At 34.6% G+C, this 12,657-nt stretch overlaps 1 protein-coding gene across 2 annotated transcripts in view; it reads left to right on the top strand.

Annotated features, from left to right (window-relative positions):
* ARFGEF1 (ARF guanine nucleotide exchange factor 1) overlaps positions 1 to 12,657 on the top strand; it is a 90,748-nt gene that overhangs the window by 62,980 nt on the left and 15,111 nt on the right. For both annotated transcript variants that reach the window (XM_087825419.1, XM_087825420.1), the window contains exons 23-30: positions 938 to 1,028; positions 6,144 to 6,184; positions 6,279 to 6,448; positions 6,798 to 6,949; positions 7,085 to 7,257; positions 8,412 to 8,572; positions 9,521 to 9,651; positions 12,525 to 12,654. In XM_087825419.1, the coding sequence (XP_087681545.1) occupies positions 938 to 1,028; positions 6,144 to 6,184; positions 6,279 to 6,448; positions 6,798 to 6,949; positions 7,085 to 7,257; positions 8,412 to 8,572; positions 9,521 to 9,651; positions 12,525 to 12,654 (1,049 nt within the window). The remainder of the gene's footprint in view (positions 1 to 937; positions 1,029 to 6,143; positions 6,185 to 6,278; positions 6,449 to 6,797; positions 6,950 to 7,084; positions 7,258 to 8,411; positions 8,573 to 9,520; positions 9,652 to 12,524; positions 12,655 to 12,657) is intronic.

Genomic DNA, 12,657 nt, shown 5'->3' with positions numbered 1-12,657 from the left:
TAGTACTTCTTTAAGTAAATACTTAGTTCAGAGGAAGATGAGAACAATGGAGAGGAAACCTTCTTTGAGAACTCAAATTGGATCTTGGTAGATAGGTTTTAGATAGTTGGAATGGCCTGAATACAGACATGTGTTAGCTAGAATGCTGTGCTGAAAAGTTTATACTTTATCCTGAAATAATAAGCAAAATGAAGCTGATGATTTAGGAAAGTTAGAAGGAGAGATTTAAGAGCAGGAAAATTATTGGCAAGGAAAACAGTCAGGAAACTTTCAGTTATCTGGGCCTGAAGTTATAAGTGTCTGAACTGAGAAGGAATGAAAATGAATGGGTGTGGAAACAGGTCAAAAGAAAGATTTAGTGACTAGTGGAGGAGGGGAAAGATCTCTAAGGTGATTGTAAGGTTAAGAGTTTGAAAACTTGGGGACATTGTTGTTCTGCTGTCCAACATATGGAACCAATTTTGGGGGAGAAAGAAATGATTCTTTTAAACAAGAGGATGTTAGAATATACAGTTAGAATTTCCAATAAGCACTTATAAACAGGGACTGGAGATTAAATGACATGGGAGATCTAATTGTATGGAAGTGGGAGTCATCCTAAGAAGGTATCATTGGAACCTGAGTTAGTGCTGTGTTTTTTAAGCATTAAGAGTAATTATGTCTAATGTCATTAATTTTGTGGTCTAAATTCTCAGTGGCTCTAATTTGTGTAATCTTTGCAAACACTGTTTGTGTCTTTATAACCATGTCTGTATACCAATTAGTATAGCTCATTAAGCCTTGGTAAAGGTCACTGATGCCAAAAGAATTGTTCACCCAAAGCATTATTTTTTTCATTAGGAAAATAACTGATTTTAGAAATGTGTTTTAGAACTTTAAATGTATTCTTTCACAGAATTATTTTCAAACTGAAATGACTCTCTTTTATGTGTGGTAGTTGGAGGAAATGTGGACTGGAAGCAGATAGCAAGTATTCAGGAATCCATTGGAGAAACCAGTTCTCAAAGTGTTGTTGTTGCTGTAGATAGGTAAGGTATTCATTTTATTCCCTTTTCAGATGAAGACTGTTATAATCCTGTAGCATTTAGATATATTTTGCTCAGTAGTAAACAGAAAAAATTTATTGCCGAAATAACTTTCCTTAAGTAATGTAAGACTGTATTGTAATATGATGTGATTTAGATGATGAAGTACGTGTAATTTTGCATTTTAGATTGTAGAATATAGGAAGAAGAGAAACAGTGTGATAATGTAAGTTACGATAGATATTAGTGGGCATTAGGGAAATAGTAACCTTAATGAAAAGTAACACAAATGGTTTTTTTAAAAATATGTCTTTATTGATTTCAGAGAGAGGAAAGGAGAGGGAGAGAGAGATAGAAACATCAATGATAAGACAGTCATCAATCAGCTGCCTCCTGCACGCCCCCGACTGGGGATCGAGCCCGCAACCCGGGCATGTGCCCTGACCGGGAATCGAACCGTGATCTCCTAGATCCTAGGTCGATGCTCAACCTCTGAGCCACACCTGGCCAGTCACAAATGTTTTATTTCCTGTACAAAAAAACAACTTCCCTTGTTATCCCTATTAGAAAACAGAGTGTACTTTCTCTTTTTGTGATAGAGGACTGCATTAGGAGTAAAATGAAGGGATTTGCTGGCAATTCTCATTATAAGCTTCTTTGGAAAGGACTTGGAAGTTGGTATATTATAGACATTACCAGGTATTCCTTATTTTTAGTTTGTTTGCTAAAAGAAAACCCATACTCTGGTTTATTTTACTACTGGAATATTTAGTATATTTCAAATTTTTAAAATTCCCAGTATGTAGAACAACATTTAGTGGTTTTTTTTTAAGGTTAGTTTTTTCCAGATGAATGCTTCCAAAATTGAAACTTAACATTTTACAACTCTGACATGTAAATATTTTTCTTAACCAGTTCTTATGGAAACTTTCAAAAATGTAAATATAATATGTGCTGGGGTTGTTTGTTTTGTTTTGTGTGCTTGGAGACTCTTGCTGATCCATTATTTTACTTTGCCTCTGATAAAATTTTTTGCTCTAAGTACAGACGGACCTAGAGTGTTCTAGGCTACTAACCCTGGAAGTACTCTCTGGAACTTTTTCCTTGAAAATAATTCTTAATGTCCATTTGCAGTCTTTTTTGTTAGGGGAAGGAGGTCACTTGCATTTTTCTTGGGAAGGTTGAAGAAAGATTGTGTATCATTTTATACCCGCTCTATAACTCAAAGGTTCACCACATGCTTGGTATTTTTTCAAAATGCCTTATAGTATTATTTCATTTAATCCTTGGAGTTAACCTCATGAGATGAGTAGTAGTATTGTCCTCAATTTACAAATAAGGGAACTGAGACATGGGGGAATTATATAACTTGCTTATCCCCACAACCAGGCTAACTTGGTCTTGATTATTTTGATAACCGTTTCATTCATAGAGTGTTTTGAGGAGTAGAGCCAGATTGTACATTCAGGCAGCGTATCTCGAGTGTGCACTCTTAATCTCTTTACCTGCATGTACAACTCCAGGGCAGTGTAATGTTTGCCTTTCTGCTATCAGGGTAGCTTTCTTCCAAGTGACTTTCTTGCTTTCCAGAAAACCATCTTTACTGTCATTATGGGAATCTCTTCAGGCAGGAGTCAACATTTTACCTATTTCTGGTTCCAAATATACTTATATGACCTTACCTAGTTCTGATTTATCCAACTATCCACTGTTTGTTGCAGGTCAATGTGTCACTCATTTGAACAGTAATATGCCTGTCTGTTTTAATAATTTATACTGTTTCAGAGGTGTCCTAGCATAAGTACTACTAGCACTTTGTCATCTCAAATGCATCACCAAAGACTTCTACAAACATGAATTTAATGTCCAATTTTATACAAAACCTCAGTATTTAAAATTTAGCTTATAATGAAAACAAAAGGTACATCTTTTATTGTATTATTCTTGTGTGGTGCATTTCACTTTTTCATTAAATTTCTTCTGAATTTCTTCTCAGATATCTGAGCTTATTTTCATATGTAATATTCTGACTCTAGTCTGTAAGCTAACTCAGTGAGATTGCCCTGGTATTCAAGACAGTGGTGAGAATATTATCAGGTATCATCCTGGAAAGCTCTATACTTGCTAGCAAAAGAAGTCATTTTCCTGTCCTTGGGCCTGTTGTTCTGAAAAATCTCTTATGACAAGTATAGGAACTAAATATGAAAAATAAAAATAATTCTTGTTTGCTTATTTATAGCTTTTGTTTTTTAATCAACAGAAAAATATCTGATTCCATTAAAAACTTGGAAGATGATAAAATTTTCTAATTATCTCCACTTTTGTATTAGGAATCCATTAGAATTTAGGAGGGTAGAATTTGCTAGGCATTGCTAAACTAGACCAGTTTTATAAGTATTACTACACTATGCAGGGATACATTTTGTCCAGGAATGGGTTACCTCTAAAAACTAAAAGAACAGTTATTTAGTACCATAGTTTTTGTTTTTTTAAGCACATCGGATCTAGCTTTGTAAAACTGCCCCATCTCGCACTTTGGAACATTCTATCACCTTTCAGGAACTAGACAGCTCACCCCCCACTGCATCTGCTCATAAATATCTTTCAGTTAGGTCTAAGAAATAAACATTACTTCTGATATTTCACTGTGAAAACTTTTTACATATATAGTAATTTACTTTGCCTGTATGTTACGTACAGTTTAAAGTTTATTTGATTCAGAATCTGCAAGTTATGCCCTGGCTGTTTGGGTCAGTGGTTAGAGCATCGCCCCTCGAACTGAAGGGTCTCAGGTTCAGTTCTGGTCAAGGGCATGTACCTCAGCTGCAAGCTCAGTCCCCAGCCCTGGTCTGGGCGAGTGCTGGAGGCAACCATTCGATGTGTGTTTCTCATATGGACTGATCTCTCTCTCTCTTTGTTCCACTCTCTTTGAAAAGCAATGGAAAAAAATCTCCGGTGAGGATTAAAAAACCAAACAAAAACCCCAGAATCTGCAAGTTTTGTCAGTCTGTTGTGTTTGGGTTTGTTTTTTTTTTTGCATTGCTGCATTACTATTATACTATGGATGAAGCAGTAATCTATCAAATTTATTTTTCTACTCACACTTCCCAGGACATGTCTTTTAATATTAGCGTACAAGATTCTCATGCTACTGTCCTTTGCTTTCCATACAGGGACTATAGAATCCATTTCATAGACTGATTTTGTGACACATAGCTCTGTGCTCCTGCCTTAGTCTATTAGTGGAGCATTACTAGAAATAGAGCACCTCTCAGAGGCTACCAAAGTGAGTAGGAATTTGAATGCCCTTTCCCAGGATGCATGCTTCCACTACTTCCACCATCACCTGAGTCTGCATTGCTGCTGCGGCTTCTCTGTCCTGTGGCCTTTGTTCTCCGTTATTTCTCTGCGTTCAGAGTATGTGTTGCTTATCTCCCCTGTAGTTGCATATAATCTCCATCTGTGCTTCTGTTCTTTGGCCCTTTGACTCTTTGCCATTTGCTTCCTTCTCAATTAAATTTTTTTTTGTTTCTTGTTTCTTTTGTTTCTCTTCCTGTTTTTTTCCTATACTATTTAGTATTCACTCTTTTTTTTTATTATTATTGCCTTCCATGGAGATACCACACCTCTAGTTTGAGAAATTGGTTAATGACACTTATAATGCATAGTCTAGCAATTTTCATTTTTTGTTCATATGAGAGCTTTGTACAAAAGCTTTGTATATTTTAATTTCTGGATCCAGTCAAACCACTGGATAAATGGGGTCTTACTATTCTTATTTTTTTCTCCCAGATTGTGTTTTCAGCCAGATCTTTGAATTATTGTTTTGTTCTCCAGATGACAGCACTATGGGAAATCTCAAGACACTCCTTTAGCAGGAGGTCACATTCTGAGTTACCGTGTTGTCAGTTTCTAAGCTGTTTTTCCAGTCTTGTTTTTGTTACTTATTGCCAGAACACATAGACAGGCCTTCAACGACACTAAAATTAAAACAATATGATATATTCAGAACATTTAGATTATAGTAGCAGGAAAAAACTAAAATATATTTAAAATGTTTAAATTATGTTTTGCCCAGGTAAGCATGGGGCAATGTAGCACAGTGGTTAAGAAGGTAAACTCTGGTGTCAGCCTGTCCTGGTTTGAATCTTAGCTCAGCACTTACTAGTTCTGTTACTCTAAGGAAATTTCTATGTTAATAAACTTGGAAGTTCAATGGTACCTACTTCCCAGGGTATTTGTTTCTATTTCAAGTTGCTATGTTGAAGCAGTTAAGAATAATACCCACCATGTGACTGTAGGTAGCTACTGCTGTTACTATGATTACTTTTATTTCTAAGTTTAATATCTGCCCTGTTCCTGCCTTTAAGGTTTCCCTTTTACCATGCAAATCTTATGGTGTTTATTTTAAATTGAGGAATATCAGTCCATGTTGGAAGTCACATTCAAACCCTTGGTTACACAAACTCAGTGCGTGGATAAAAATGGAGACTTTAAAAAAGAGGAGTGATATGTTTATGCTGAAGTCTTTTATGAAACTTTGAATAACAGGAACAGAGCTCAGTGAAGGCTGGGCAAAGCTGGGCGGCAGCATAGCTTAATACTAAATATTTGAATACCCGAAGAAAAGTGGGTTAGCTACTTACTTCTCAGTTAAACTGTTAGAGACTATTTGCAAGGTAATACTAAATCGCTTGTAATTTAACAGATGAGTTTTCTAATCAAACATACATTACTTGTAGAAACGAAGTAGAACTTTTCATTTTAAAAATGTGTTGTTAGTAATCAGGAAAAGATTGAAAATTTTTCTTTTTTATAGTGTACTAATGATTCGTTTTACAAATTTACATTTTTTTAAATTCTCAGTCTCATAAATTTACTAATAAAATTAGAACCATATATTCTTACTTTATTATATTGAATGCAAAGGTGGGAGGAGGAACATCAAACTGTAGTTACTAAACTATATAATAATAAAAAGTATCATTTGACTACCTGATTTTTTTTGTTTCTTTTAAACAGGTAAAAGTAGCTACATTAGAATTGATGTAATAGATATGAGACTAGACATGCTTTTTTCAGGTTATACATTTTTGAATCATGTTTTTTTTCCATTAGAATATTTACAGGGTCTACAAGGCTAGATGGAAATGCTATTGGTAAGTGTGTACATTTATTTCACTTATAAACTCATTGTTTGGCTAAAAGACTTGAACATTAAGCTAAAAAATTTTAAATCTATTTATATTATAGTGGATTTTGTCCGTTGGCTCTGTGCTGTGTCTATGGATGAATTGCTTTCCACTACACATCCAAGAATGTTTAGTCTACAAAAAATAGTAGAAATATCCTATTACAACATGGGAAGAATAAGATTGCAGTGGTCTCGAATTTGGGAAGTTATTGGAGATCATTTTAATAAGGTATTTGAAGAATTATAGGATTTGCTTACATTTATATTATTTTTTATTCTGTAAAATTTCCTTACCATAATCTAATTGAGAATTTTTCTTTCCAAGCAAATTTTAATTGTTTTTGTGATTAAATTTAGAAAACCTTTGAGTCCTGTTTTTTTTTAGCTCTAGGTTTTAAGGATTTAGTTAAAATAATGTTTTTCTCATTGAGAAATATTATTAGCACCTAGTGCCTTTATGGTGATTCTTAGGATTTACTTATATATGCTATTAATGATACACTTTTTTAAAAACAAAAATTAAAAAATTAGATTTTCACTGCTGACATTAGTACCCTGTGTTTCTATTGCCATTGCAGGTTGGCTGTAATCCTAATGAAGACGTAGCTATTTTTGCAGTAGACTCCCTGAGGCAGTTGTCAATGAAGTTTTTAGAGAAAGGAGAGCTTGCTAATTTCAGATTCCAGAAGGATTTCTTGAGACCTTTTGAGCACATAATGAAACGGAACAGGTATTACATTTGTTGAATTGCGTAATATCAGAAAACTACCTTATTTTTCACGGTAGGGGGAAAAACAGAAGAAGGGAAAGAAAACTGTTAAGTTTTATCTGTATGCATATCCGAGAAATTATATTAATATTTTAGGTCTCCAACCATTCGGGATATGGTTGTGCGGTGTATAGCACAAATGGTGAATTCTCAAGCTGCCAACATTCGGTCTGGATGGAAGAACATTTTCTCTGTATTTCATCTAGCTGCATCCGATCAAGATGAAAGCATAGTAGAACTTGCATTCCAAACAACAGGGCACATTGTCAGTGAGTATTTCTTTTAGCTATGTTTAAATTTAAAAAAAAAAAAGAGGACCTAACCAGTTTGGCTCAGTGATTAGAGCGTTGGTCTGTGGACTGAAGGGTCCTGGGTTCAATTCCTGTCAAGAGCACTATACCTTGGTTTCAGGCTTGATCCTGAAGGCAACCAATTGATGTTTCTCACATTGACGTTTCTCTCTGAAAAGCAATAGAAAAAAATATCCTTAGGTGAGGATTAAAAAGAAAAAAAAAGAAACTACAATGTGTTCAGAAGATAATTCAAGTATAAGGTTATGGGCCTATTATGGTTTTTATGTTTACCAAGGTTTGCCTAAATAAGCAGAGTAAATAATGATATATTATTATAGTTAACATTTATTGAACATTTACTATTATGACAAGCACTGTAAGCACTTTGCATGTATTTTCTTCAGTCTTCACAACTATTCTCTGAGATAAGTATCTTTAATATCCCCCCTTTTTAATACATAGATTAGGAAACTCAGGCCCAGTAAGGTTAAGTAATTTACCTAACGACACAGAACTAGTGAGTGATAGAGCTGGTATTCAAAGCCAGGGAGCCTTAAGGCAAAGCCTTTGTTTTTAACCACTACACAGCCTCCTTTGACTTCAAGGGAGAATAAAATATTAAAGATGTAAGTTAAATCTGTCTAGCAGATTATAATGATGACCATCATCATCAACCTCAAGAATAATGACGACATCATAGCTGTCATTTGAGTGCTTGCTTGAATTAATTATTGTGCTAAGCACTTTTTACGTATTTTATTTAGCGCTTGCAACTCTCCTGTGGATATTATTATTCTCATTTTAGGGATTAAGAAACTGAGATACTGAGAGATTAAACATAATTTTGTATATTCACTCAACAGCTATTGATACAGTACCTACTGTGTACCAGTTACTGTATTAGCAGCCAGCTCTATAGTGTAAACAAAACACAGACCTATTTCCCTGCCTCTGCTCCTCAAGGCTGCCAAGTAGGTGGTCACCACAGACTTGAACCCTTGCCTGATGGACGTCAAAGCCTTTAACCTTTAAGAAGTATACGTTATATCCAGAGGTTGATATATTTTTTGGTACAATTAAGAAAATTGAAAAATTATAATTATTTTTATACCCTTTTCGTTTTTTTTTAGCCCTTGTGTTTGAAAAACACTTTCCAGCGACCATCGATTCTTTCCAGGATGCAGTGAAGTGTTTGTCTGAATTTGCATGCAATGCAGCTTTCCCAGACACAAGTATGGAAGCAATTCGACTTATCCGCCATTGTGCAAAATATGTGTCTGACAGGCCTCAGGTATAGTGCCATTTAGTAAACAAAATTTTACTCAATTTTTAATTCTAGTCTGAGATCTATGTTTATTTGGAAATTAAGAGGATATGAAGCATTTATTTTTCAGTAAACCCAAAAATTATCTGAGCTTGATTCTGAGTTATAATGGGAGTACTGATAGCTAATGTTTCTTGAAGGTATCAGGTATTTTTCTGAGTGTTTCACCTGTATTAACTTGTTTCATCTTCATAACAGCTTCATGGGGTAGATAGTGTTATAGTTCCATACAGATAAGGAACCTGAGGCATAAAGAAGTAAAAAAATGTGTCTGTGATTGCAGGACTAGTAAAGGAGACCTAAGTTTTGAACCCAAGCCTGCGTTTTTAAGCCATTCCCTGTACTGCTTTTTGCCTGTCATGCTCTGTCTGCAGTGCTGAAGCTGACTTTCAGTGGATGATTGTGGACTTCAGCACAGGAGTAAAAGGTTGAACTGGCAACCTGCCTGCCAACTTTAACTCACATATTTGAGTCTATCTTTATAACTACCATAAGGAGAAGCGTTACATCATAGATTTGGTAATAAGATTTTTCACTACATACTGACATGGACGTGTGGGGTGCTTAGTACTTTATACACACACATGCGTTAACTCGTTTGACCTTCACACCTCCCCAGTGTGGTTAGTGTGGCTACATGGTGTCATAACCATTTAAATGGTAAAAATGAAAACTTGATTTAACCTGGTTTATAGTGCAGAAAGCTGGTATCAGAGTTGAAGCCAAAAACAACTTTTGGGTTCTAGTTCAGTGCTCTTTATAAGCTGTTATAATCTCCATCTTTTTAAATAAATTATTGTGTTTTATCAAATTATTCACTTTGATTTGTAAAGCATTTTTTAAAGTTTTAGAGAAATGTGCTTATTAATGTAGGCATTATGTTTTGCCTTTAATAACCTTACCTTCTTCTTGAAGGCTTTCAAGGAATACACAAGTGACGATATGAATGTGGCACCTGAAGACCGAGTGTGGGTGAGAGGATGGTTCCCCATCCTTTTTGAGCTATCCTGTATCATCAATAGATGCAAATTAGATGTAAGAACCAGGTAACAATCTGTATTTGTAATTAAAATTTTCAAGGCTTATTTTGACTGTAATCAAATTAATTTTCCTTATGTGAACACAAGTTCAGTAGTAAACGGCCATAAATCATGTGTTTTATCAAATATAGTAATTATTACAGGCAGATTTTAAAATATGTTAAAATAGAGCAGTGATTAAAAATGGGAATACATTACTTTTTCTTAACTTTAATTATAGCCTCCTTTGAATTTTAGCTTCTATGTTAATTTAATACTTTATACATTGTTTTTTCATACATTTGTTTTCAATCAGAAATAGAAGTTAGTGGCAAAATTTATTTTATTTCCTGATGAAATATGGAAGAATTTCCAAATGCACATCCTTGATGGCTTTTAGGTAAAGATCCTTTTCTCTGAAGATGGGTCAGTAACATAGTTTTGAATAATGTAGGTCTATTCCAAAAGGATTGAACTCTTCCCAAAGTATATTCTCAATAAAAGTCCTATTTGCACATATAATCAATTTGTAAAGAAACTATTGTGGATATAATGTAATTAGACAAGCATGCAATATACACTTCTTATGTTATAGCTCAGGTCAGTCCCATAGGATAATTTTTCTCTATTTCTGGCTGCCAAAATGAAATGACCAACCTGTATTTCAGTATCTGTCAAAAGTGCTTGAGTGCATCATGAGTTCAGTTTTATGTTAAAATCTCTCTTTTAATTGTCCCATCTTCTTTTTAGGGAGAATCATAGTCATTTGGACAGTTTACTGAACCTTTTAAAATCAGAAAGGTGGTCAGACTTGTAACAAGTCAATGATAGAAATGTAATGAAAGAATGAATCTTTCCTCCCCTTATGCCAAAACAACTCCCACCCCCATCCAAGGTTAACTTTGATTTATTTCCTAAGAAACTTTTCACATTTATAGTATTATTTGTTATAACAAAACATTTTATGACCTAGGTAAGTCATCCAAAGTAGGACTCAAACCTTGGGAATTTCTCACAGACTTTAGTAATCAGAAGAACAGTGTACAACATTTTATCTTGACAAGGGACCTGCCTGCTTTCTTAGCCTCAGCCTGTTCTTTTCTGGGAACCACACTACCTGCCTTCTTACCATATTTATATTCAGATTACAGATGGGTTCTTGTTGTTAAAGGGAAGAGAAAATATGTATTTTAGCTATAAAAGAGAGAGTACAAGTAAATTTGTGTGGCTTTCATTTTCTTACCTCATCCCAGGACCTATAAGGGCTGTTATTTAGATTACATGTAAAAATATAACACTGTGATTCATAACACACTAATTACAAAATACTTTCACATGAGTTCTCATTTGACTCCCTCAAAATTCTGTAGATTTCTGGTTAAATAATTAACCTAGAGTCCCAGATATTCTTTTTCCCTACACTAGCAACTTAAGTATTGCTTTAGAAAAGACCTCTTCATCAGTGAAAATTCTTGGAAACCTCTGTAGATCTGTATTTGCTTTGGGGGCCTAGAAAAAACAGGATTCCCACATCCCTTTCTCCCTTGTCATGGGAGTTTGCATCCAGGTACTTGGAGTGAGAGGAAATGGATTTTGAGCTCAGGAGATAGAGGAAGAGGGAGTCTTTTTTCCATTGTGGGGGAAAATATGGAACTAGTTTCTTTACTTCCTCTCATCACACATTAGATATCTTATGAATCAAAATATTGCAAACTTGCTATAGGGTCGAACTACCATAATGTTATTTTTGTACAGTCATTTAGCAAATACTTGTTTTGAGCCTGTTGTGTACCAGGCATGTACTAGGCCTGGGTGTAGTATAGCAGCAGAGGAGCTAGATCATACACTGTCTTTGTGGAGCCTTTCAAAGAAAATTTTATTCTGGCTTACCATTAGACTTTTGGAAATGTAAACTTTTTCTAAATTGAAGGATAATTATATTTCGCTAGAAGAAAGTAACATATAGAGAAAGCAACAAGCTTTTTAATGGTTACATGAAAGTTTTCTTATTGAATTTATTGGGGCGACACTGCTTAACAAAATTATACAGATTTCAGGTGCACAATTCCACAACACATCATCTGTACATTGTATAGTGTGTTCACCATCCCAAGTCAAGTCTCTGTTTTGTTTAAATTTATCTTAATTGTTGGAAGTATTAAGATGTTTCCCTTTTTCCTACTCTTGACCCCCACCCACCCCGCTTCATCCATCACCCTTTACCCCCCACGTGCCCTCCTCCAGTTTTGAGAAAGATAGCAAGGAATCAGGAAGGCAATTTTGAATTTTAGTTTTAACACTTATTCAAGGATAGTCAATATGATACTAAGCACTTTATTCGTTCAACAGATACTTACCGTGTGCGTCCTGGTGACAAGCATTGCTTTGTACCTGGGATATAGCAGGAAACAGACCCTGCCCACATGAATGTCTTAGTGGATTAGTTCTACAGATTCTTTTGTTTGAGGATATTATATAAGCAATTACAGTATTAGCTAAAAATTCCTATAGCTCTTTGAAAAAGATTTTCTAAAATCAATTTTTTATTTGTTCTTAGACTGTTATTAGTGTATTTTCTTCCTTGGTCACAGTGCCACAAAATTAATATTCACTAACATGATCTCTCTCAATCTGTAATTATTTGCTTTTTTTAAAATACTGGATGATGGGGTGGGAGTGAAGAAAAAGTAAAATAAAAATTTTAAGATTAAGGCCTTTGAAGTTTTTTCCTAAATGATGCATACTAAAGAAAGCTGTATAACAACATGAAATTCTTAAAACCAGTTTTAAACTTTGTTTTCTTTAGCTTTGTGAACTGTAACAATTATTTTAGGAGGGAGATTCTGCGGTGCAATGCTGATTTGTATTATAGTTTTCCTAATTATGTTATATCACTTTAGGGGTCTAACAGTAATGTTTGAAATAATGAAAACTTATGGCCACACTTACGAAAAACATTGGTGGCAGGATTTATTTAGAATTGTGTTCAGAATCTTTGACAACATGAAATTGCCAGAACAGCAGACAGAGGTA

Source organism: Miniopterus natalensis, chromosome 16, assembly GCF_054644295.1.
Source record: "Miniopterus natalensis isolate mMinNat1 chromosome 16, mMinNat1.hap1, whole genome shotgun sequence".
In the NCBI taxonomy this organism is placed as follows: Eukaryota; Metazoa; Chordata; class Mammalia; order Chiroptera; family Miniopteridae; genus Miniopterus; species Miniopterus natalensis.
Note: the sequence above shows the minus strand (reverse complement) of the source record. Positions and strands in the feature narration are given on the sequence as shown.